The 27,044-nt window shown below is 40.8% G+C and overlaps 1 protein-coding gene across 3 annotated transcripts in view; it reads left to right on the top strand.

The window, feature by feature from the left end:
* The window catches only part of NUP107 (nucleoporin 107), a 43,407-nt gene that overhangs the window by 9,672 nt on the left and 6,691 nt on the right, over window positions 1-27,044 (top strand). For all 3 annotated transcript variants that reach the window (XM_054026026.1, XM_054026035.1, XM_054026044.1), the window contains 14 exons: window positions 4,081-4,208; window positions 6,928-6,976; window positions 7,664-7,735; window positions 8,288-8,376; window positions 9,573-9,651; window positions 11,200-11,313; window positions 15,539-15,629; window positions 17,081-17,157; window positions 17,734-17,793; window positions 20,774-20,919; window positions 21,028-21,076; window positions 22,354-22,423; window positions 23,168-23,286; window positions 26,414-26,452. In XM_054026026.1, coding sequence (XP_053882001.1) covers window positions 4,081-4,208; window positions 6,928-6,976; window positions 7,664-7,735; window positions 8,288-8,376; window positions 9,573-9,651; window positions 11,200-11,313; window positions 15,539-15,629; window positions 17,081-17,157; window positions 17,734-17,793; window positions 20,774-20,919; window positions 21,028-21,076; window positions 22,354-22,423; window positions 23,168-23,286; window positions 26,414-26,452 — 1,182 coding nt within the window. The remainder of the gene's footprint in view (window positions 1-4,080; window positions 4,209-6,927; window positions 6,977-7,663; window positions 7,736-8,287; window positions 8,377-9,572; window positions 9,652-11,199; window positions 11,314-15,538; window positions 15,630-17,080; window positions 17,158-17,733; window positions 17,794-20,773; window positions 20,920-21,027; window positions 21,077-22,353; window positions 22,424-23,167; window positions 23,287-26,413; window positions 26,453-27,044) is intronic.

Genomic DNA, 27,044 nt, shown 5'->3' on the forward strand with positions numbered 1-27,044 from the left:
CCAATTTGTCCACATCTTCCCTGAAATGTGGTGCCCAGAACTGGACACAGTACTCCAGTTGAGGCCTAATCCACAAAATAATTAGTTCTTGTGTCTTGCTTACAACATTCCTGCTGATACATCCCAGAATGTTTGCTTTTTTTTGCAAGTGTTACGCTGTTGACTCTCATTTAGCTTGTGATCCACTGTGACCCCCAGATCCTTTTCTGCAGCACTCCTTCCTAGGCAGTCATTTCCCATTTTGCATGTGTACAACTGATTATTCCTTCATAAGTGGAGTACTTTGCATTTGTCCTTATTGAATTTCATCCTGTTTACTTCAGACCATTTCTCCAGTTTGTCCAGATCATTTTGAATTTTAATCTTATTCTCCAGAGTATTTGTAACCCTTCCCAACTTGGTATCATCCTCAAACTTTAAGTGTATTTTATAAGTGTACGCTCTTGGCCATTATCTAAATAATTGATGAAAATATTGAACACTACCGGACACAGCACCGATCCCTGTGGGATTCCATTCAATATGCCCTTCCAGCTTGACTGTGAATCACTCATAACTACTCTGGGAATGGTTTTCCAACCAGTTATGTATCCACCTTATAGTAACTCCATCTAGGTTGCGTTTCCCTGTGTCACAGTGCTCATGACTAGTGCTTGGCTTCCTTGCTTTTTTTGCCATTGCGCCTCTGTTCTTGTCTGTTCTTGCTTTGTGTTCTCTCATACACCCCCACACACTTGTTCACAACACCCAGTGGAATGCCCCCGCTATCAACCTGGTGCTAGTTTCTGGGCTAATTCTATTAGGCCTTATTTTAGGTATGCACCCATAAGTGTTTCTTAAAGCTATCTTAAGTGAAGGGTGCATTAACACATCAGTTTGAATGAGGTTTTAACTCCACCTGTAACCAGGTTTCACCCAACTCCACCCCCTCTCCTCCTCACTTGCTGATGGGGTCATCACCCACAGTTTTGGGAACCACTGATACAGCTGTTAAAATGATTTCTACCTCTAGAAGCAGGACAATTCAGTCACTGCAAAACAATTGCCTACAAGCCATTTGTCTGACTTGGGCCATATCTTGAAAGAGAATTTGTAAGACACCTTTCCTGGCATTGATTACACCAGAGGGATAGCTCAGTGGTTTGAGCATTGGCCTGCTAAACCCGGGGTTGTGAGTTCAATCCTTGAGGGGGGCCATTTAGGGAACTGGGGTAAAAATCTGTCTGGGGATTAGTCCTGCTTTGAGCAGACAGTTGGACTAGATGGCCTCCTGAGGTCCCTTCCAACCCTGATATTCTATGATTCATTACCGTTACTAACCCTAATGAAATCCAAGCTCATCCACTGTTTCTGCCACCCAGACTCCTTGCTCGAGTTCCAAAATCCAATTTTTGGATGGATGCCCTTGCCCCCATCACTGTCTCCATTAAGACTGGTTAGGTGGTTCAGTGTTGGATCCCCGATTCCCTAGCCTTTTAAAAAACATCTGGTTTTTAATAACTTTGTTTGAGCCAGCATCAGTCACCGCTGTGCTTGATTTACAGATCCTATTACGCACGCTAGCCAGACTCCAGTTATTGTTTGTGTAACTGCCCATATCTGACCAAAAACTATGGGGCTGATCCTTGCTCCTCCATGAAACTTTATCCCCATCAGCTTGGTGTACTCCTATTTCCTGAACAATGAGAGGCTTTCACTAGACACTTCCAACAGTCTGTCTTGCCCTGTGTTAAATTTATAGCAAACCTTTTTTTGTGTGTGTCCAGTTTTAAAACATTACCAGCATTTAACTGAACTGTTTCCTTTAATTTTTGTGTCATTGCCAGTTTCCCTTCTCTTACAAACCAAATTTATCACTGTTTCTAGTCATTCACTAAGATCATGAACCAGATTAGAATCCCCTCTTTCACAAAGCTATGATTACAGGACACATGGCAATCCGCTTCTATCTTCCTCGCTAGTGGTTGTTTCCGCTTATCATGCACTGCTGCAAGGAAAGATTCAAGTTCTGTGGCAAATTTCACTTGATCTGCAAGTCCAAGTCCAGCTGAGCATCTATCAACTGGTCCATCACCAACTTGTCCTGGGAGGCCTCATTGGTATCTTGGTATGCCAAGAACACAAGTCTCTGCTGGTCCTCTTCTAGGTCAGGTGGGGTTTCTTCTTTCCCTGTCCTAGCTCTTATCTGTGCCCTGGCCAGATCAGCTTGATGGCTAACTCCAAACTGCATGTCCAGGGCTTGTACCAGTTCTGGATAACTGTTTTCTGGGATTAAGTTCTGCACAATCAGAGCTTGAGCACTCAAGTTGGCTGCTAGTAATTCTCCTTTCTTTCCCTCTTCCCAACTATTACTTTGATATATAATGTTGAAGTGAACCACATAAGCCTCACATGGAGTCATTCTCTCAAAGGTAGTGAGTTTTTGCACCACTGGAGCTGGGACAGCTGGACTTCTCCTCTCTGGGCCTCTGATTTACAAATGTGGTAGGAAAGTGTTGTGAATATCAGTTTTACCCAAGTCCTTTGGCTGGCTCAATTCCTCATCCAGACAGCTGCCTTCCACGGTCATCTGTGATGCTTTGTTTTCCTTCTGGAGCTGAATTTTCCAAGTGGGCTAAAGCTTACCTGGTTTCCATGAAATCATGGAGACCAGACTTCTGATCTGTGGCAGTCAGGTTGCTGGTCACCTCTATGATCTGTCTTGCCATTCCAGCCTGAGAGCTTTGCAGCTGGGCTTCACAACCTGTCTGGACACTTTGAAGTTCTTTCTCCAACAGAGATTTGATTTTCACCTGCAAGTCAACCTTCAGCCCTTTCTGAGAATTCTCCAGATGCTGCTTTATTTCCTTTTGTGAAGCCTCCAGATCTTGTTTTAAATTCCTTTATCCATCTTTATTCAAGCATCGCCCTCATTTGCTCCATCTTGGTTCAGCAGGAAGACCAGCTCACAATTTCTTTTTGGAAACTGGTAGAGCCCTGCGTAGATACAAAGTTCGTATCTACGGATATAAATCGGTATCCGTGAAGCTGCAGGGCTCTACCAGGAACTGCAGCGGCGAAAGCAGCAGCATTTCAGGATGCTGCTCCCAGGAGCCTGCACCGGCAGCTCCTCTGGCGTTGCTGTACTGCCCCAGCCCCACCCACTGGGGCGGGCACCAGGCTCACCAGCATCTGTCCCTGGTCGTGCTAGTGTGTGCGAGCGGCTTGTAGGTCCCCAGACACGAGTCCCTTCCACGCAGCAGCCTGCGTCTCCTGTCCGGGGGTGTACGAGATGCTTGCACCCACTAGCATGACCAGGGACAGCTGCCAGTGGGCAGAACTGGGGGCAGTACAGCCATGCTGGAGTTGCTAACAGAATGGGGCACTAGCTCCTGGGGGCAGTGGCCCAACATGCTGCTGCTTTCACCACTGCATTCCCAGTAGAGCCCTGCAACATGAGACCCAAAAGTTCTCTTTAGCTTTTCCCAGGGTCACACTGTGCTCACAGGTTAGCACTTGGCTTCCTTGCTTTTTTTTTGCCTCTGTTTCTAGGCTGATTCTATTAGGTCTTGTTTTACGTGTGGCCCCATAAGTGTTTCATGCAGCTCGTAACAAGGACTTAATATGTTTCCCTTCAGTTAATGAGTCATGCTTAGAACTGACAATTTGCAATTGTTCAGGCAGTTTGGGGTAGGCTTAGGCCATGTGTACACTACATCTTATACTGACCTAAGATACGTTTCTCAGGGGTGTAAATAAACCACCCCGAGTGATATAAGTTACACTGACCTACTGACAGCGCTGTGTCGGTGGGAGAGCTTCTCCTGCTGATTATAGCTACGGCTGCTCCCGGTGGGAGAGCTCTCTCCTGTCGGCTTAGAGCATTTGTACTAGTAGTGCTACAGCAGTGCAGCTGCAAAGCTCTGTAGTGTAGCCATAGCCTTAGTGTTTCTGCTCCCAACTAATGAAATGAAAGGTGCTTGCTTGTTTTAAGATCTATCTTAGCTAACAGAGAGTACTCAGGGTAATGCAAAAATTATTTTAATGGCTTGAAACACAATAGAAAATGGATAACATACTGTTTATCATTATCGACATCAGGTGAATATACTGGGGAAAATAGTTTACCGAGCGACTCCTGGACAGCAGAAGTTTTCAAAGACTGCCAGTGTTCTGTGGCTTCTCAAGCAAGAGATGGTAACCTGGAGACTACTGTCCTCACTTTACAGGTAATTTTTTTGAAAAGTATGTTGGTTTTACTTTTGCAATGAGTTAGTCACTTGGATGTACAGACTACCAGATTTATATTCTGCATGGAAAAATAGTTAAGCAGCTTACTCATAGACTCATAGACATTAAGGTCAGAAGGGACCATTATGATCATCTGGTCTGACCCCCTGCATGCTGCAGGCCGCAAGACCCTTCCCTGGACTCTACCGTTGAAGTCCCCAATCCTGTGTTTTAGTGACTTCAATCGGCTGAGACCCTCCTGCTAGTGATCCCTGCCCCATGCTGCGGAGGAAGGCGAAAAACCTCCAGAGGCTCAGCCAATCTACCCTGGAGGAAAATTCCTTCCCGACCCCAAATATGGCGATCAGTAATACCCCGAGCATATAGGCAAGAGTCTCTAGCCTGACCCTTGTTGGCCATTATGCTGTTCATGTACCATTGCTTGGTTTTCCTTGGCTACTATGTTTTATCATTAAACCATTCCCTCCATAAACTTATCCAACTTAATCTTAAAACCAGACAGGTCCGTCGCCCCCACCGTTTCCCTCGGAAGGCCGTTCCAATATTTCACCCCTCTGATGGTCAGAAACCTTCGTCTAATTTCAAGCCTAAACTTCCCCCCGGCCAGTTTGTATCCATTCGTTCTCGTGTCCACATTAGTACTAAACTGGAATAATTCCTCTCCCTCCCTTGTATTAACCCCTCTGATATATTTAAAGATAGCAATCATATCCCCCCTCAGCCTTCGCTTTGTCAGACTAAACAACCCAAGCTCCTCTAATCTCTTTTCATACGACAGGTTTTCCATTCCTCTGATCATCTTAGTCGCCCTTCTCTGCACCCGTTCCAGTTTGAGTTAATCTTTTTTAAACATTGGAGACCAGAACTGCACACAGTACTCCAAATGAGGTCTCACCAGCGCCTTATACAACGGAAGCAGGACCTCCCTATCTCTACTAGATATACCTCGCCTAATACATCCCAAGACCGCATTGGCTTTTTTCACCGCCACGTCACATTGCCGACTCATAGTCATCCTGCGGTCCACAAGGACCCCTAGGTCCTTCTCCTCTTCCGTTACTTCTAACCAATGCGTCCCCATCTTGTAACTAAAATTGTTATTATTTGTCCCCAAGTGCATCACCTTACACTTTTTACTATTAAATTTCATCCTATTTCTGATACTCCAATTCACAAGCTCATTCAAGTCTCCCTGCAGAGTATCCCTATCCTCCTCCGAGTTTGCAACTCCTCCCACCTTCGTATCATCCGCAAACTTTATCAGCCCACTCTTGCAATCGGTCCCGAGGTCAGTTATAAATAGATTAAATAAGATGGGTCCCAAAACCGAACCTTGAGGCACTCCACTAGTAACCTCCCTCCAACCCGACAATTCACCCTTTAATACGACCCGCTGCATTCTCCCCATTAACCAATTCCCTATCCACCTCTGGATTTTCATATCGATCCCCATGTTTTTCATTTTAACCAATAGTTCCTCATGGGGTACTGTATCAAACGCTTTACTGAAATCCAGGTATATTAGGTCCACCGCATTTCCCTTATCTAATAAGTCCGTTACTTTCTCAAAGAAGGAGATCAGATTCGTTTGGCACGATCTGCCCTTCGTAAAACCATGCTGTAATTTATCGCATTTGCCATTAACTTCAAGGTCCTCAACTAGTTTCTCTTTCAGAATCTTCTCCAGCACCTTGCACACTACTGATGTTAAACTAACAGGCCTATAGTTACCCGGGTCACTTTTTTTCCCTTTCTTGAAAATAGGAACCACATTGGCTATTCTCCAGTCTAACGGGACTACCCCCGAGTTTACAGATTCATTAAATATAGTCGCTAATGGGCCTGCTATTTCCCGCGCCAATTCCTTCAATATTCTCGAATGAAGGTCGTCCGGTCCACCCGACTTAGTCCCATTAAGGCGTTCTAGTTTTGTTTCTACCTCGGATGCGGTAATCCCCCATCCCGTATGCCCCTCTGTAACGGTGCTAGTATCCCTAATACCTTCATTGGCCTCATTAAACACCGATGCAAAATATTCATTGAGATATTGCGCCATGCCTAGATTATCTTTAATCTCCTCTCCGGCTATAGTCTTCAGCGGTCCCACTTCTTCTTTCTTTGCTTTCTTCCTATTTATATGGCTGTAAAACCTCTTACTATTACTTTTAATTCCCCTCGCTAAGTCCAACTCTTCCCGGCCTTTGGCCTTTCTCACTCTATCTCTACATTCTCTGACTTCGCTAAGGTAAGTTTCCTTACTGATCCCTCCCCTCTTCCACTCTTTGTACGCTTTCTGTTTTTTCCTAATCGCCCCTTTCAGCCGGTCGCTCATCCAGCTCGGTCTAAGTCTCTTGCTTAGTAATCTTTTTCCCTTTTTGGGGATACAGGCCTCTGACAGCTCTTGCATCTTTAACTTAAAGTAATCCCAGGCTTCTTCTGCCTTTAGGTCCCTTAATACGTTTGCCCAATCCACTTCCCTTACCAGTCCCCTTTGCTTAGTGTAAACATGTTGCATAAATGTTAATAAGAGTCACAATTAACTTGTCATTGCATAGGTATTAAACATGAATGCTAGATCGATCAGTGAGTGGCTTCTTCACTTCATTTGTATTTGTAGGGAAGACTTACAGTGGGAGACACACAACCTTAACTTTTTTCATATTAACCATTAATAAAATTTTGTACTTTTGTCTCTAGAGATAGAATACAGTCTGCCCTGGAAGATGAAACAATGTTTGAAATTGCGGTAAGCTTCATGCTATAGAGAGCCCTTTTATTTTTTTAAGGGACAACTTTTAAATCTAAATACATTTGTCTTCTTTGTTTGCAACCCAAATATTGCACCACTCAGAACTTGAAAGTAAAACTGAATGTAAACAAAAATTAAACTGATTCGATTTTCATTGTCTAAGATGAGATAAATAAAAAAAAAAATCCTCCAGGTTTTAGCAAGAGCCTCTTTCTCCTACTTTTGGTGAGGGTTTAATGGGAGTTAGATCTGTCTGGCAAAGGGGGAATATTGTGTTGTGCTGACTGATCAGTTTTTCATTTTGTAACTTACAGCAAGGGCACTTAGAACCTTGAGTTAGTGCCTATTTTTATTTTTGTAGAAATCTAAAATAAATACTTGAATAACCTGACTGGGATCCAAAGTATACCAGTATCTGCTACCATTATCTAACTTGTAACATGTCACCTATGGACTGATTCTGCAATCTCATGTTTAGACGTAATTTTATTTTATGGTATATGAAAGTATATCTGTTCTATCTTGATATAATGCATTATTTTTTTCTAAGCTACCAATATAAAACTTGTAGAAGGTCAGTGGATATGATATTAATTTGTCTTCCCTGAATTCTCTTGTTTTTGCCATTTATATTCTGACACTGTTTATTTTTTTATTAAAAAATAAAAGCTCTTTCTTAAATAGGTTCTAAATGCTAGTGAAAAGACGGCTGTAGGCATCTTGTTTCAGAAAGACTCGTTGGTTCGACAAAGCCAGGTATGATTTAAAGATTGAGAAAGATATGGGAGTAGATAAGCTAACAAGCTTTAGATATTCATTATACTCCATTATAAACTATAACAAAGCTATGTAGAGTATTAAACTGCTTCTAGCACTATATGTTTCTCTAAAATGGGTTTCCTTGGTTATATAACCTCATTAGGGATTGTATGCACGGTTCTTTTTGTGAAGGCAAAAGTTTCTTCGTTTCTGCATTGATGGAGGCCAGATACATTCTTGAAGTTAATATGAAAAGGGTAGAGGATTAGGAGTCTTTAGGCCAGACGAGGCTAGCTCTATCTTTTACTAGCCAACATATGGAGCAGAATAAGCTGCTCATCAGTATTGTAACAGGAATGGCTAACAAAAGTTGGGATTGAACACGCAATCAGTCATGCTTGGTTACTTAGGAGATATGGGTGCAGTGATCTGGAGATGTATATACATTTTAGGATACAAAGATAATGAATAGGCTAGGATTGGGCTGGGAGGCTGGTATTATATTTGTAACAGGAGTGTTTTAAAAAACAGCTTAATTTTATATTCCAGCTGGTGGTAGATTGGTTAGAGAGCATTGCCAAGGATGAAATTGGAGATTTCTCTGACAACATTGAGTTCTATGCAAAATCTGTATATTGGTGAGTTATTGAATCATCATTAAGGGTTATGCAGAAGTTTTCTCTTGTATTATGTACACTGACTGCATGCTTCCTACAAGTATTAAAGCAAACTGGTTGATAAAGCTGTTTTACAACTTGCTGTTAGTTTTTAAAATACCTCTAAGAATTAAAAAAGAAAATGAAAGGAGTTGCCAGCTTTTTAAAAGCTAAGGATGTTTTTTGGTCAGCTGTTGACACGGCGACTTCCCCAAAAAAGAGAATTCAGTGCATTTCTTTAGGGAAAACAAAAGTGGTGTAATGTGAGTGGTTTTAATTTAACCTAGAGGCAAATCATTAACTTCACATTTATTTATTTTTGTGAGCAATATATGTAACAGACAAGAATTGATTTGTCTACAGTGGCTAGGTTACTGACACCACTGTGCTTGCTAATTTATGCAAACACACCTGCCTTTGTTGCTGCCTTGTTTTACCCCTTTTTGTCTATTTATTCAATTGTCAAAATCCTAGATTGTAATTTTTCTCTGCCAAGGGACTATCAGTATAGTTTATCCAATGCCTAGTGCAATAGTACCTTAATCACTGTTTGAGGTCATTAGGTACTACCGCAATAGAAATAATTAATAGGTAGCTGCCTGATAGTAATCTTATTATTTAAGATGGATGAAATAGTTCACATTTGTGTGTTAATACAATGATCTGTCCCTTCACTTGCACCTTTTTATTTCTTTGCTCAAGTCCTTGTCACTGTGTCTATAATGTCTTGGCAACAGTAGTTCTTGTCATATTCATTCTCAGCAATGGGTTCAGGTCAGAAAATACCAAATCCCACCATGGATTTTAAATCAGACTTGAAAGGCCAATGATAAGTTCTGGAATCCTGAAGTGAACTGAGTGTGCTAGACTTTAGAAGTTTAATATACAATCTAGTTTACCACACTGAAATGATTCCATTATTTGGATGAATGAAACAAATCTAGGTGAATTTGATCATATATCAGTTGGTGGGCTGCTTTCATGTTTTTAGCTGAATTATATTTACACAACAGTATTATAGCTGACAGGCCTCCGAGTAAACTGTAGAAATTGGTACACTGAGAACCCATCTTGTGAAGAATCAAAGTATCCATTACTTTGTTTTGATGTGCCATTTTGAAAAAAACATTTGATATCTTAAATGTCTCTTTAAAGAGAACACTTCTCATTGCTTTTAGGGAGAACACTCTACATATTTTGAAGCAGCGACAGTTCAGCACATACATTGGAAGTACTCGTCCCCTGGTAACTGAACTAGTAAGTATAATTTAAAATGTTTGGCTTCATAGTAGGTGTAAATTGGATTTTTGGGGTAATTAGTATTTTTTTTTCCTACCCAGCACAACTTCCCCAAAAGTTCAGGAGTTCTGTCTTAAAAATGGAAAAACTCCTGCAGTAGATTTCTTTTTTATGATAGCAGCGCTGACCATTTGGGGAAATTATGTACACTGTCTTTATTGTTCTGGGCATCCGACTTTAGTCCATCGTGGATTTCGTTTTTCTTTCCACCTTCCCCTTTTTTTCAGTAGAAATACTGCTTAGCTATTCATTGAGGTGAGTGGCTTTATTGGTACTTTTTTTAAGTGCCCCAAAATGTTAGATGCTTCAAAACAAACAGTATCTCTACCCAGAAGAGCAAATAAGCTTGATTTAATTTGACACTACATGTGAAAATCATAAATCAACAAGGATCAAGGAGGGTGGAGTGGATTAAAGACAAGTGGCAATAAATAACATGATTACTCAAACCATCATGTTGTGCAAGTGCCTTTCTGATTCCCTTTTTAAAATTATTTTTTTAATTTAGTTACCTTTGCCCCTTCACTTAAAACCTCACTTCCAAAAACCTTACAAGAATAATTTTTGTGATAAAGGAGGTTAGCTTGATGAACAGATTTTGGGAGGGCATGCCAAATGTAAGGGACAGATGCTTATGGAGCAAGGTAATAAAAGGGGTATCAAGGTTGACATTGGCAGAGTGGAGAAAAACAGTGGGGAATATGAAAGAAGGCCATGTCCAATTTAGATTTGGGCTGTGTGATGTAGGGACCTAAAAGTAAGAACAAAATGTTTGTTTGAATTGAATGTGCAGCACTATTTGTAAGCTCTCTAGGACACACTTTTTGTATCGCACTTAGCACAATGAAACCCTGATTCTGTTTGGAGCCTTTGGGTGCTATCATCCTCTTCTGGTTTCCTCCCATTATTATTTCTTGTGTATTGAAAACCAAGGGAGGACTGTCCAGGAAGAAGGAGTAATCAACTGTATCAAATGCAGAGGCAAAGTCAAGAAAGATGAGCATAGGCTTTGAGAATTGGTGAGGAGGAGGTGGTTAGTGGTGTTAAGAGCGGTTTCAGTGTTTTGAAGAAAGCAGAAAATAGGCTGGAGTGGATCCACGAGAAAGTGAGAAGAGAGGAAGTCAGTGTAACAATTGTAAATGGCCTTCTTGAAGAACTCAAAGGTAAAGGTAGGAAAGGAAAAGGTCTGCTATCTGGAGAGGCAGATTACAAGGGGGAAATGTTTGTGGTGAAAGGAGCAAGAGGACAGGGCTTTTGGGAAGGCGAAAGGATTGAAATTGATGAACAGTAATCTCTCGGGCTCAGTGACTGGGGAGGCAAAGAGGAGAGATCAGGAATGTAATGCCAGTTTTTATGCAGACTAGTCAGACTGTTGTCAACATGGGAAAGTGAGTACAGATGGATTTACCATCATTCATAACCTTTGAGACCTGCATACAGAGGGAAATATCTGCAGTGTAGGGGATGGAGGATTCATTGTCCTTCCTTTTCTTTTTTTTCTTGTAGGACCCAGATGCCCCCATAAGACAGAAAATGCCACTCGATGATTTGGATCGAGAAGATGATGCCAGGTTACTCAAGTACCTATTCACTCTTATCAGAGCTGGGATGACTGATGAGGTAAGCCTCAAAAACCTGTAGTGACCTTCCCTTTCCTTCGGACTTGTTCAAACATTATAAAAACTGATTTAGTTCACCCACTACAAACTTCTGTGTAGACATGCTTATATCAGTTTAGCTTTCATCCGATTACAGGTGCTGATGTCACATGTTAGCTAAACTGCTATAAATCAGGTCTTAACTGATATGAGTGTCCACACTGAATTTAAAATCATACCTTTAGTTAAACCAGTGCAACTTTGGGTTGAGAGCAGGCATTATGGTAGATAAATTGGACTTAGGGCTGTCAGGCCAGCACATTAGTAGCACTGCTTGGTACTAAAGTGGCTTAGTACTGACTGCTCAGTGCTGTATGATACAGTTAGAACACCTGAAAGAGCTTGTAAACTGCACCTTTCAAAACTATTAAATTATCCTGTGCACCTCCTTTTTCGCATATGAGTGCTGTACAAATTTGAAAAATAGCATAATTGATTCTTCTTGGGTTTCCGTCTAGTACTGAATTGCAAGGGTGCTTTTTTCTCTTTGCTGATATAATCATTTAATGATGGTTTTACATGGCTGTGGTAAACATTAAGAATGGCTTCCTTTCTTCATGATTCTGATTTGAAGCTATGAAAATAGCACCTGGATTTCATGTTTACTAGGAGAAAGATGACTCTACTTCATTTCCTTTTTTTTTCCTCCTTTTTCTGTTGTCCCTGGCAAGCCATAAATGCTTCAGTAGTCAAATCTCTCTGAAGAACTCCTGGATAGGCATGAATAGGATAGTAGGAGTTTGTGCTTTTGACCAGCACAAAAGAGGTTACTCTTCTCTTCCATTAATCCTTTGGCTGAATGTAGCTCTACTTTTTTTTTTTTTTTAAATACCTTACGTAATTTGTGGTGTAAATCTACTATTGCCCACAAATTTGAGGGGAATTACAACCCTGTCACTGTGAAGTCAGCCTGCCATGGTATGTGCTGTGTTCTCAATTCAGCAGCACTCTTGCAGTTCCTATCCTGCGTGTCTCTTGGGTAGAGGCTCCCCACTGTGCCAGTGGTTTTCGTGATTAATAATTAAATATTTGTATTATGGTAGCATCTGAAGGTCTCCGTGGCGGGCTAGGGGCTGCCGGGATGCTAGGCACTGTACCCGTGCATAATGAGGGGAAGAAGTTCCTGCTCCAAAGATCTTAACAATCTTAGGAACATAGGAATATAGTCACTTGTTAGAGATGAAAGTATTATCCCACTATCCCTAGCTATCAGTGTTTTCAGTTTTCTTCCCTCTTCATCATCATTCCCAAAAGTGACAAGTTATTGCAGACACTGTAGCTTGAAAAGACTAAAGAAAGCATGACCATTTAACACAGTCTGCCTCACTATTCTGTCAGTCATGGAATTGATACATAAGTTAGATAAGTAAGTAATTAGGTGTGAGATGAGTAACTTTCAACAGTGTGTGCTTACTTACAATCCACGCAAGCCTATTTTTTTTCCTCCTCTATCACTTTTACTCCTGCTATATATTCATATAGCTAGAGCAGATGCGTACCAAAATTGGCTTTGGAGGAAGCAGACTTCTTGAGTAAGACTATTCATGGCAGTATATAGCCTGATTTATATTATCAGCACAAAGGATGGAATTTTCCAAAGCACCTGAGAGTTGGGTACCTAATTCCCTCAATAACGTCGAAAAATTTCACCCAAAAAGATGGATTTTAGGCCTTTGCACCAACAGGCATATTTTCAGAAACTATAAAAGACTTCATCTAAAACAACTAGAGCTGTCAAGCGATTAATTGTGCAATTAAAAAGATGATAGAATACCATTTATCTAAATATTTTTGAATATTTTCTACATTTTCAAATCTATTGATTTCAATTACAACACAATACAAAGTGTACAGCACTCACTTTATTTTTGATTACAAGTATTTCACTGTAAAAATGATAAAAATAGTATTTTTTAATTCTCCTAATACAAGTAGTGTAGTGAAATCTCTTTATCATGAAAGTTGAATTTACAAATGTAGAATTATGTACAAAAAAACTGCATTAAAAATAAAAAATGTAAAATTTTAGCTCCTTCAAGTCCACTCAGTCCTACTTCTTTTTCAGCCAATCGCTCAGACAAACAAGTTTGTCTACATTTGCAGGAGATAATGCTGCCCGCTTCTTGTTTACAATGTCACCTGAAAGTCAGAACAGGTATTCTCATGGCACTGTTGTAGCCGGCGTTGCAAAATATTTATGTGCCAAATGCGCTAAAGATTAATATATCCCTTAATGATTCAACCACCATTCCAGGGGACATGCATCCATGGTGATGAGTGGTTCTGCTTGATAACAATTCAAAGCAATCCAGTCTAAAGCATGTTCATTATCTAAGTCAGATGCCACCAGCAGACAGTTGATTTTCTTTTTGGCATTCGGGTTCTGTAGTTTCTGCATCGGATTGTTGCTTTTCTAGGACTTTTGAAAGCATGCTCCATACCTCGTCCCTCTCAGATTTTGGGAGGCACTTCAGATTCTTAAACCTTGGGTCAAGTGCTGTAGCTCTTAGGGTTACCATATTTTAAGCCTCCAAAAGGAGGACACTCCACGGGGCCCCACCCCCGCCCCCAACTCCGCCCCTTCCCAAAAGTCTCCGCCCCCTCCCCTGCTTCCCGCGAATATTTGATTCGCGGGAAGCCTGAAGCAGGTAAAGGGGGTGTGGGGGGAGGAGACGTGGCACAGTCTGGCCCCCCCGCGTCTCCAGCCTGGGTCAGCCCGCCCAGCACTGCCAGTCCCCGCCGGCCCCCGAGCCGCCGGCCCCCATGTCCCAATTTTCCCGGACATGTCCGGCTTTTTGGAATTTCCCCCCGGACGGGGATTTGGAGCCCAAAAAGCCGGACATGTCCGGGAAAATCCGGACGTATGGTAATCCTAGTAGCTCTCTTTAGAAATCTCACATTGGTATCTTCTTTGTGTTTTGTCAAATCTGCAGTGAAAGTGTTCTTAAAATGAACAACATATATGCTGGGTCATCATCCAGGACTGCTATAACACGAAAACAACAAGGAGACCGGTGGCACCTTAAAGACTAACAGATTTATTTCTTCAGATGCATCTGAAGAAGTGGATTTTTTACCCATGAAAGCTTATACCCAAATAAATCTGTTAGTCTTTAAGGTGCCACCGGACTCCTTGTTGTTTTTGTGGATACAGACTAACACGGCTACCCGCGATGCTATAACATGAAATATATGGCAGAATGCAGGTTAAACAGAGCAGGGGACATACAATTATCCTACAAGGAGCTTAGTCACAAATTTAATTAACACTTTTTTTTAACGAGCGTCATCAGCAGGGAAATATGTCCTATGGAATGGTGGCCAAAGCATGAAAGGGCATACGAATGTTTTGCATATCTAGCACATAAATACCTTGCAATGGTGGTGGTGATGTAAATAAGAAGCGGGCAGCTTTATCTCCTGTAAATGTAAACAAACTTGTTTGTCTTAGCAATTGGCTGAACAAGAAGTAGGACTGAGTGGACTTGTAGGCTCTGAAGTTTTACATCGTTTTGTTTTTGAGTGCAGTTATGTAACCAAAAAACCCTACATTTGTAAATTACACTTTCACAGCAGTACTCGTATGATGTGAATTGAAAAATACTATGTTTTGTTTATCATTTTTACGGTGCAAGTATTTGTAATAAAAAAATATACACTTGGATTACAATTACAACACAGAATACAATATATATGAAACTGTAGAACAACATCCAAAATATTTAATAAATTTTCAATTGGTATTCTATTGTTTAACTGTGCGATTAAAACTGAGATTCATCGTGATTAATTTGAGTTAATTGCGTGAGTTAACTGCCATTAATCAACAGCCCTAAAAACTAGTTAGAAGTGAAGAATATACGACAATGGGTTAAGCCAGCAAAGCTCTTGATGAAAAAGGTAGTTGTACTATGGTACTTCTCTTGCGCTGTTGAAAATACCTACTGAAAAGTCTTATATACATCATTGGAAAATAAAACCAATGAAAAAATAAAACCTGGAATTTTTATTTTAAGATCCTTTTAGTTTGAGTTTAGACTTGCCAAAATATAAGCACATTAGTTTGTGCAAAGAAACACTTTTGATGATTAACCATGTTCCAACATCCATGCATCGCTAGAGGAGAATACATGTGCTTTTGCTGCCTTGAAAACGGTTGCTCAGAACGTCCTTTTGTTGTTTTACAGGCACAACGCCTGTGCAAACGATGTGGGCAGGCCTGGAGAGCTGCAACTCTTGAAGGGTGGAAACTGTACCATGATCCAAACGTAAATGGAGGTACCTAGATCAAAATTTATCTGAAGTAGACCCAGAAAGCAGGCATAGGATTTTCTTGTTGTCTGGATCTGTCTAAAGGAAGCACAGTTCTTAGCTGTCATTTTAAGGCCCTTTTATGTTTTGAAAACACTTTCACAGGTGTATGGTAGGGAGGAACCTTCTTTGTCTTTATAGCTGACACCATATGAATATTTTAACATTGAAATTTCTTTAAAAATGATTACATTTGAAAGTGTTTCAACCGAATCCTGCTAACGCACCAAAAATTACTTCATTGAGATACTCTTACTCATCTACATTTCTTTAAAGCTTCAAACCTTAATGACTGGGAAACAAATATTTAAGGTTTCCAGACAGCCCCTCACCTTTTGTCTTTTAATCTTTCATCACACACTTTTGTGCTATCTAACTTATCCAAGCACTGTGCCCCCCTGAGCTCACCAAAGCAGGACTCCATTCCTGCAGCTGTTAACAAGTCAATGAAAAGTTTTGGTGGTAAGAATTTCCCCTTTCTGGTGTAATGGGGATGGTGTACAATGGAGGAAAGGGGATGCTTTGAGCCACATGGAAAGCTTTAAGTTCTCTACCTCCTCTTCTTCAGTACCTTGCAGGATCGAGCCCTGTCTGGATCCAGTCCAGTAAAAAAAAAAATACTAATAAGCATATGCTTTAGGTGCTTTGCTGAATTAGAGCCAGAGTGCCCAATATCTTACAGGATCGAGTCCTCTGTATCTGGATCTCCTATATCTCCTTATTTCTCCATGTTCCACCAGTGTACCCTGTATATAGCCTCTTTTTCCCACCCCAGAGTCTTCCTCTCGTATATACACTTTCCAAGATGAGTAAGCACAGATCCATGTGCCAGTTGGCGTCCTGCCTTGCCATATTTCCTTTTAGTGAGGTATCCCTCAATCCATGTCCCTACCTCTGGCTCAGCCCAGTGGTGGGAGTAAAAAGGTCTGTTTATGTTTATTAAGTTTTTGTTTAAGAACAAAACTGCAGCTAAACTTTTGAAGTACACCTCTACCCCAATACAGTGCGACCTGATATAACACTAATTTGGATATAACGCGGTAAAGGGGCGCAGGGCTGCACGCTCTGGCGGATCAAAGCAAGTTCGATAAAATGCAGTTTCACCTATAACGCGGTAAGATTTTTTTGGCTTCCGAGGACAGTGTTATATTGTGGTAGAGGTGTACGGTAATTTTAAAACATGCTCACCACACTGCAGAAAAACAACTTCCTATTCTGTCTGTGGCACATAGTAGTCTAGTCCCTTGTGGGCTGGTCCAATTTCAGTTGTGTTTAGTGTGCGGCTACTGAGTGGTGTTGGTGGCCTGTGATGTATACTGGAAGTCAGACTAATGATCTGGTAGTCCCTTCTGGCCTTGAACTCTGATTCTATGAAACTTCAAATACTCACTGCTTTTTAAATTATTCTTTACATATAGGAACAGAGCTGGAACCAGTGGAAGGGAATCCATATAGATGCATTTGGAAAATCAGTTGTTGGCGAATGGCAGAAGATGTAAGATAAATATTACGTGCTTGATATTGTTAATGGGTAAACTGTTTTTCCTGAAATCAAGTGATGCTGACACTCACTTCCACACAGCTGAATCTACCCTTTGTGCTTACATCTCAGGGGGATTTGTTTTCAGTGTTTCTGAAAGGATTCCTCAAGTGTGTAGTATATTTGTGTATCCTAATTAATCTGTGAAACTGGCATCATGACTGAGACAAATGGCTTAGGAAATATCTAAAAAGGATGAGTCTTTTTTTAGGAATAAGAGCAAAACTGTAGATATTAGCTAAGATATCATTACAGGGACTGCTGATCTTCATTCTTCTTGGCATAAGATGATGCACTGGGGTCAGGAAAAATCTCCCCTTTCTCCCAACTCAATATAGTATTGCCTAATAAGGTATCTTGGGGGTTGGAGGTATATTTAGCCCTTTGTTGAAACAGCGGTCATTAACTATTCTTGGAAGCTGCTGAATTGACCCTGTTATAATGGATTGGTATCTAGTAAAATTTCAAGTGATTATGAGGTTGAACAAGAACTCTAATAGAGATGATTTTTTTTTTAAATGTATGTATTAGGAGCAGTTTAATAGATATGAGAGAGCAATCTACGCAGCACTCAGTGGGAACCTCAAACAGGTATGTGATCTTTCATGTAAGATAAGTACTACTTCTCTTGGTAAAATTGTATTTCTTTCTCATAGCTGAGAGCAGAATTTTAGATAGCTAGCACAGTCACTTGTGTAATGTTTGTAAAACCTAGTAAACAAGAAGATCGTAAACATGATAGACACCTTTACATCATTATCATATCTAAATTGAGCTAGCACAATTGAACGTTATAGGTTTTTTGTTTTTGTTTTGCTGGCTATCAATAGAGCCAATTCAGATTTTCCTGTTTTGGTCAATCCAGATTTCTAGTATTCTTTGATAGCTACACTAAACTAGCTTTCATATGACAGAAGTGTGAGATGGAAAAGGACCTAATGTGCTATTTAGTCCACCTCCCTGCTGATGCAAGAGTATTTCCCATTTATCTTCACTGTTTTGTGTGGTCTAGTTTTAAGTCCTAACCAATAAGCCCCTCACCACTTGATGAGATTATTCTACAATCTAATCTCACTGTCAGGCTTTTCCTATATTCAGCCAAATTGTGCCTTTTTCAGTTGTTTCCCATTACTCCTTTTAACACCTTAAATTATCCTCTTTTTTTTTCTTCTTCTTCTTGGTTTTAGACCTTTCACATATTTTTGGTATGTTTTCCCTGCCCCCATCTTTTATCACTAAAATATACATATTAATTTTTCTTTCATTTCCTCAAAATGTAATCTTTCCAATTCCTTAAGGAGGGCACTAAATATGTTGGCAGAAGCACCTGGACCTGGGAAAAGACAACTTTAAGTTCTACATTTAACTGTAGCAACTCAAAGACCTGAGCATCATTGTTGACACATCAGCAAAAATCTCTGCTCAATGTGTAGCTGTAATAAAAATAAACAAGATGTTAGGATTCTCAAGGAAAGGAATGTACAGTAGTAATGGAATTATGTGACCGTATCTGGGATATCGTGTTTAGTTCTGGTCACTCTGTATCAAAAAGATATAGTAGAAAACTTTGGCTGATTTTACATGTGGGATTAGACTGGGCACATTCACCATCTGGGAGGGGATTGAGTGCTTGTTTTGAGGATTTTTGCATGTAGTGTAGCTGTTGAGATTGCAAAGACATTTTGGAAGGGTGATTGAACTCCAGTTCAGCAACTAGAAAGGAAGAGGTGGATCTGTGCACTTCTCAGTGGGATTGTGGGCAGGCTCAGCAGCTGAGGAAGGGTGGGTATCTTGTCAAGGGCTTGCTAGTATTATTGGTGCACCCATGATTCCTCTGTTACTTATATTTTTCTCATCAGCAATTTAAATAGAAATCCATGACTTAAATAGAAGCATGTCCATGATTGCTGCATATCCCACGCACTCTTCCCTTTGAGTTCCACTGTCCACCCTTCCCAGAGGAAGCAAATGGGAAGCTGCCTTGGAGGTGGCTGAGTCCCTTTCTATATAGGCATGAGATCCACCCAGGGAGTGCGCCCTGTGACAGTCATGAGCACAGTCAAGCCCCAAGTCCAGGCCCCAGAACTAGTTTTGATTGTTACTTCTGAATAATCTTTAGGTTGTTCTTTGCATCTGTTCCTACCTTTTGCTCTGAAACATTGTAAGCTTTTGGTGGTTGAATATCAGGGATTCATACTCTACTGAAGGGAGAGGAGTTAAAGTTAAGGGCCAATATTGGCACAAGAACAAATGGATATAAATTGACCATCAATAAGTTTAGTCTTGAAACTAGATGAAGGTTTCTAACCATCAAAGAAGTTAAGTTCTGGAACAGCCCTCCACGGGAAATAGTGCAGGCAAAAACCCAAAGTTTTAAGACTGAGCTCGCTAAGTTTATGGAGAGGATGGTATTGCTATTGCAGGCAATCTCCTATAGCCTACCTGTGACTGCTATTGGCAAATCTTTCCAGTGGCCGGAGATAGGCCACTGGATGGAGGAGGGGGGAACCCTCTGAGTTACTACAGAGATTTTTTTCCCCAGGTGTCCAGCGGGGGGGGGGGTGGGTGTCTTCCCCACATACTCAGGAAGTATCACCATATTTGGTGTCAGGAAGGAATTTCCCCCAGCTCAGATTTGCGGAGACCCTGGGGAGGGGTTTTGCCTTCCTCTGCAGCATGGGGTATGAATCACTTGCTGGTCTAAACTAGCATAAGTGGTGGATTCTCTATAACTTAGTCTTTAAATTAATATATGAGGACTTCAGTAACTCTGTTAGAGATTATGGGCCTGTTGCAGGAGTGGGTGGGTGAGGTTCTGTGGCCGGCAATGTGCAGGAGGTCAAACTAGCTCATGATGGTCCCTTCTGGCCTTAAAGTCTGAGTCTAAATAGAGGACATTCAGAAAGTGGAAAAGAAGAATGAATGGAGGCATGGACTGGCAATTGTTTACGTTGGAGAGGAGATGAAGAAAAGGGGATGTGATAAAAGTTTACAAAATCATGATGGTATAGAGAAGGTAGATTGGGCCCTGGTCTTCACTCTTTGTATAACAGAATGGGGATGTTCAATAAAATTGAAAAGCATCAAATTTAAAACTGATAAAAGGCAAAACTTTTTAACACACTGTAGTATTTGCTTGTGGAACTCATTGCCACAACATGTTGCTGATGCCAAGAGCTTAGCATGATTCAGAAAATGATTGGGCATAAAGGCTGGAATTTTCAAATGAGCTTGATTTGTGTACCTTGCTCCTTTAGGTCCTTTTGAAAATCTGTGTAATATAGGTAGGAAAAACTTGGAGGTACAATACTAAGGATTAAAAATCTAAAAGAAGCTAAGTGTTTTGGAAGATACAGAAACCCACACGATTCTGGGCATAATAAAACCAACTTCTAACTAATGGGTTTGGGCTACAGCAGGATTTCTTGTGCCTTTCTTTGACCCATCAGAGGCCACTGTTCGAGACAGGATACTGGACTATATGGGCCATAGATGGGATCCCATATGGCCACTACATCTTTGATATTTCTCTAGATCTGTTAATTCAGACTTTTTTCTTTTTAACATGAAGCTTCTTCCAGTTTGTGATACCTGGGAAGATACAGTCTGGGCATATTTCCGGGTCATGGTGGATTCGCTGGTAGAGCAGGAAATCCGTACATCCGTAATGACCACAGAGGAACTGGAAGAGCTCCCTAGAGAGTATTTAGAAACAAAGTAAGTCTTTAGTACTATTGTGCACTTTAACTTCAATAAAGGTCATATGTGATCTGCAGTCATTCAAATTAACTGTTTCTGTACCTTCATTTTTCTCTTATTTTGAAGCTGGACTTTAGAAAAGGTTTTTGAAGAACTCCAGGCTACAGACAAAAAGGTAAATACTTAATACAGAACTTCCAGTCAATGTTTTTGTGTATTTATATTGTCCCAGGGAACTGCTTTTAATCCAGTATTTAACAGAATGATCTCAAATATGCACTGGGGCTGAAGAAATCAATGGCAAGCTCTTTTTGTAAAAAAGAAAGTCATTTGGTTTTAATCTCCTTCTAAAAGGTTCTATTATAGATTTCCAAGCATTTTCTTGCCTCCACGGGGGATATTTTTTTGAATGCAAATGAATTAAGTTGCAAAATTCTTCCCCTCACCCCCACAGCCAGCCCATTTGACTATGAAAGGAATACAGGCAACTTAAAAACCTGACACATTCAAAAAATGAGGTACACTTGACCCCAACTTTCTCTGCCAAACTGGCTGACTATACTGAAGAAACAGTGAAGCTGACTTTCAAGTGCTCTCAAATGTACAAAGTAGGAAAAATGAAAAAAGAGAATTTTTCCCTAATCTTGTTTCTTGTACCAATACTAGATAAAAATGTTCGTGTGTGATTTGGTTCAGGGTCCCTTTAAGAGGTTTCAGCTTTTGCATACTATGCATAGTAGGAATCTGAACAGTGTAAGATTTTATCACTTAAGTAGGTCACACATCCATAGTACCTTTAACATCCAGGGTGTTAATTACATTTTTTGCACAAGATTAGACTGAAGAAGACCTATTTATTTATCCCCTGTTAAATATTCACTTGATAACATGCAGAGAAATATGATTTAACAAGCAAACCCATATATATACATTCACACACCCCTACCTAGTTATCCCCATAATGTCAAATTGTTTAAGACCTTTACAGTTGCATCTCTAGTATGTTCCATGCATTAGTTCCTCAAGGCACACAGGCTTTTCTTTGTGTATGTATGTCTGGGCTTCATTTCTTGTCTGTTGCTCTAGTAGCTTTGTGCAATCCTTTTTCTCTTACCTTTCGAATTGTATACATCTCCATCATGCTCTTTTATTCTCACTAAGAGCACAAACATAGATTTTTTTTATTTATTTATTTATTTTTCCCCCTAACAGCATTAATTTCTTAGACATCCTTTTCTTCCCCTCCCCCAATTCTACCATTCTTTTCTTATGTGGCACCCATAGTATCTGACAGTACTCCAGGTGTATACTCTCCTGCACTTTGCACAGTACCCTATTCTCAGCATAGTTATTTGATTCAGGTTAGCCCTCATCAGAGAGGGACCCTATTCTATTATGGGTAACACTGTATGGTGTATATGGTTTTCACAGGAAACGTGAACTGTTTTTCAGAGAGTTTTAGAGGAGAACCAAGAACACTATCATGTGATTCAGAAGTTCATTATTTTGGGAGATGTGGATGGTAAGCTTTGTTTTTTGACTTTTTTTCAAAGGTCAGTTTCTTTTATTATTTATAGTTACTTTTATGGGAACTTACAAGTGAAAATGTTTCCTAACTTCTAACCGTGCAAACTCAATCTGAAAGTCAAGCTGATTTCAAATCTGGTTTACATGATGCCAACAATAAAGATTCTACAATCGGAACTTTAACTCTGCCTCCTCGACTAGTATTGACCTCAACAGTCCAAGCAGAAGTATAAAGTAGTAAAATATAACTTAGTCAGAAAAGCATGCAGATTCTTCTGAATACATATGGGAAGAAGACTGGTGGAATAAAAATGTCGTTATTGTTCAGATTAGAACAGCACGTTGAGGGCTATGCTTTAATAAGACTGGGGAGGGATAGCTCAGTGGTTTGAGCATCGGCCTGCTAAACCCAGGGTTGTGAGCTCAATCCTTGAGGGGGCTAATTAGGGATCTGGAGCAAAATCAGTACTTGGTTCTGCTAATGAAGGCAGGGGGCTGGACTCAATGACATTCTGGGGTCCCTTCCAGTTCTATGAGATAGGTATCTCTCTCTCTCTCTCTCTCTCATATAAAATATATGGAGATATACCTATATGGATATAGTCCTGTTGGAACGTTCTAGCTCTCACACTTTTTGTTTTTATTTGCTGTATTTTACAAATACATTGTTTTGAAATATTTCTCAGCTGTCTTCTCCCCCAGTGTAAAGCTAATGTAGACATGTACTTTGTGGCTACAGACTTGATGGATGAATTTAACAAATGGCTTTCCAAAGACAGAAGTGTGCTCCCAGGGCACCTCCTTCGGTTCATGACGCATCTTATTCTGTTTTTCCGCACTGTGGGACTGCAGACAAAGGTAAATTCCATTTGTTTTATTTAATTATATTCTGCCTCTTGCCATGAAACCTAGGCTCACTGAATTAAAATCTATAATGTGTACACACACACACACACACACACACACAAATACGATGTACACAAATTGCTAATAAACTGCCCTGAATGGACGACTTGTTGATCCTACAATCCAAAGTAACACTGAAAACAAAAAAAAAGTAAAGCGGTACAAAAAGACAACCAAATCCTAAATAAAATTAATATATCTTACAGTGCTTGCCAAATTTTTGTCCAAGGTGAACAAATGCCAATCATAGGAGCTATTTACTGATCAAGACCGTACTGCCAAGCTCATTGTTTTAGGCATTGGCATTAAGAGCATCTCAGCTACTCTGAGTATGAAGCAAGAAGAGGTCTCTCCAAGAACCTGGTATCAGACCATTCAGGGTTTTAAAGACCATGACTAACAGCTGGAATTGTACCTGGTGCTATGGGCTTGTAAGCACCTCTACTTAAATAGTAAGCTGCTTCATTCTGCACCAGCTGAAGCTTTCAGGTATTTATCAAGCATAGCCCTAAGCATAGCACATTGTCAACTAGAGGCTAGGTGACAAAAGATGTGGACCGACTAAGTAAGGAGTAGTTGTAACCTCACAGAATCATGGAAATGTAGGGCTGAGAGGGATTCAAAAGTCTAGTCCAGCCCTGTTTTGAGGCAGGGTTAAATAAACCTAAACCATTCCTGACAGGTGTTGGTCCATCCTGTTCTTAAAAACCTCCAATGATGGGGATTCCACAATGTCCCTTGGAAGCCTATTCCACAATTGAACTACCCTTATAGTTAAAGTTTTTCCTAATATGTAACCTAAATCTCTCTTGCTGCAGATTAAGCCCATGATTTCTTGTCCTAACTTCAGTGAACATTAGACATCAATCGTTCTCTGACAGTTATATGCAGTCTCAGATAATAAAAGGCACTGTGAACTGCTGCCTGCAAATGTAGAAACTCCAGACTGCAAACCATTTTGGCAAGACAGCCGTGTATCCTTATTAACGGATGTAGATGCCATTCCATCCTCTTTTTTTAGATGTTTTCTCATAACTACAATCATCCCTTTAATCTTGTCAGGATTTCAGTCAAAGCCAGTTTCCATTCAGCTAAGTCTTTCTCAGCCAGACACTGGGAAAGTAGTGAAAGCAGATCTAAAGCTGCATTGAACTAGGTATCAACCTACTACAGTTACTGCAGGGGCAACTTCACACAAGTACGCTAGAAGGAAAAATGAGTAGTTGAATACTACACTCTGAGGGGAAAGAGTGAACTTGATTAAGGGCCACTCCATCAACCCTCACTGAATCCCACAAGGAAGATGCAGTTTTGCAAACTCTTGTGATGTTTTTTGTTTTGTTTTTGTAAAGCTGCAGCTCCTGAAGGCACGTTTTTAGCACGAGGTTCTCACTTCATGGTTTTAGAGAAAAGTTTGCAAATGTGACTTGAGTGTGTATCCTAAAAGGTCAAAATCCTGAAGGCAAATATAAAAACTCAAATTTGTTTTTTTGTGTTTAAATCTTATGACTTTTGTGGGGCATGACTCATAACTAGGGCCCTACCAAATTCATGGTCCGTTTTGGTCAATTTCACAGTTAGGATTTTTTTTTTAAAAAAGTGTAAACTTCTTGATTCTAGCTATGTGAAATTTCAGATTTAAAATGTTGTAATTGTAGGGGTCCTGACTCAAAAAGGAGTTGAGGGAGTCACAAGGTTATTGTAGGGCAGGGTTGTGGTACTGCTACCCTTACTTCTGCGCTGCTGCTGGCGGCAGCGCTGCCCGGGAGCCCAGCTCTGAAGGCAGAGCCACCGCCAGCAGCAGAGCAGACGGATGACATGGTATATTGTTGCCACCTTTACTTCTGCACCGCTGCTGCTAGCAGGGTGCTGCCTTCAGAGCGGAGCACTCGGCCAACAGCCGCCACTCTCCAGCTGCCCAGCTCTGAAGGCAGCACAGAAGTAAGGGTGGCAATACTGTGACACCCCCCCCCCCAATAACCTTGTGGACACCCCTCACTGTAACTTCCTATGGGTCAGGGCCCCCAATTTGAGAAATGCGGGTATCCCCCATGATATCTCTCTAGTATAGGTAAAAGCACACACAAGACCAGATTTCATGGTCTGTGATGCGTTTTTCGTGGCCATGAATTTGGTAGGCCCCTTCTGAACCTTTTTGGGTTGGGGATACTGGAGATGTTAAAACCTCAATCAGCAGTATCCAAAGCTACTGATATTGAATAAAATCCACATGTACAGCTTTAGCTTTAGTCTTTTAAGGTGCCATCGGACTCCTCGTTTTTGTGGATACAGACTAACATGGCTACCCCTCTGAGCTTTAGTCTAGTCAGTCAGCAGGATGAGATCAGCCACCCTCAATAGCAATACAGTCAGTCCAAGGTCAGAAACCAGACTGATGGTGATGTAGGAAATGTGTGTTACCTGCCCAGTAGTGCCCCCTGCTGGCTAACTGTGGCTCTGCAGCGCCCTGCCTCAATTTCTTTCTCTGTGCCCCCTAAGAACTCCAACGGTATAAGATGCAGTCCTGTGCTATGGAAATGATTGAGTTAGAGACTCTGTACATCAAGATCTAGACAGGATATAGCACAGGACTGTAAAAATTCTCTGGGTAGCAGGCACTGATACTTGAAGCACTCTTCAGCCACCAACTATATCTAAGATATGAAGAAGCAGGAGATAATGAGCAGAACATGGTGATGCAAAAATATGATGCAGGGGTAAAATCTGCCTGTTCCTTCAATTAGTGGTTATGTGAACAACAGATGATGATTATAATTTTCCACAGGACAGGAACTATGTGTGGTCTAATGGCTGAGCACTAAAATCCCCAGAGCATTTTCAAAACCTCATTGGGATCAGGGGACCGCCAGCCTCCAAGAACAGACCATAGAAATGGGTCCACCACCAGAGCTTGCTGCTGCAGTGAGTAAATTACTGAAGCAGTGATATTCTGCTAGCTCTGTGTCTGCATCTAACCTTGGCAATCTTATGAGTGCAATGGGAAAATGGCAAAAAGAGATGTATAGTTGCTTTCATTATGTTGTTTTACTTAAAATTTAAATCTTTTTTTCCAATTAAGGAGGAAGTCTCTGTTGAAATCTTAAAGACCTACATTCAGGTAAGCTTTCAAAAGTATAGGGGCTTTTTCTGCTCTGCTCAGCTGTGGTTGGGGGTAAGGGAATAACAGGCAGCTTTAAAGTTACTGTAGCATATTTTAATGCAACAAATGGAAATGCTTGAGGGAGAGCTATGAAAAATATTAATTAATGCATCCTACTAGATGCACAGGAACTCACTTGCACATACTAGAGCTTGTGTTAGCAATGCCTAGGGACATGTCTACGCTTACCTGGTACTGATGCTGTGGTGATCGATGTACTCGCTAAATCGACCGCAGATCGTTCGCCCGTCAACTCCGGTATTCTACCGGAATAAGAAGCGTAAGGTAAATCAACAGGAGAGTGTCTCCCGTCGACCCAGTGCGGTGTAGTCACCGCAGTAAGTCGACCTAAGCTACGTCAACTCCAGCTACCTTATCCAGGTAGCTGGAGTTGTGTAACTTAGGTCGACTTACCCCCTGTAGTGTAGACAAGGCCTAAGTGAGAACCAGTTTGATAGACCCCTGCCTGTAAATGAAGATTCAATTGAATCTTTTTGTCTAATCTTGCTTTTTAGAAATGTGTATTCTGCATTCTGATACTCATCATGAT

Source organism: Malaclemys terrapin, chromosome 1, assembly GCF_027887155.1.
Source record: "Malaclemys terrapin pileata isolate rMalTer1 chromosome 1, rMalTer1.hap1, whole genome shotgun sequence".
NCBI classification, from domain to species: Eukaryota; Metazoa; Chordata; order Testudines; family Emydidae; genus Malaclemys; species Malaclemys terrapin.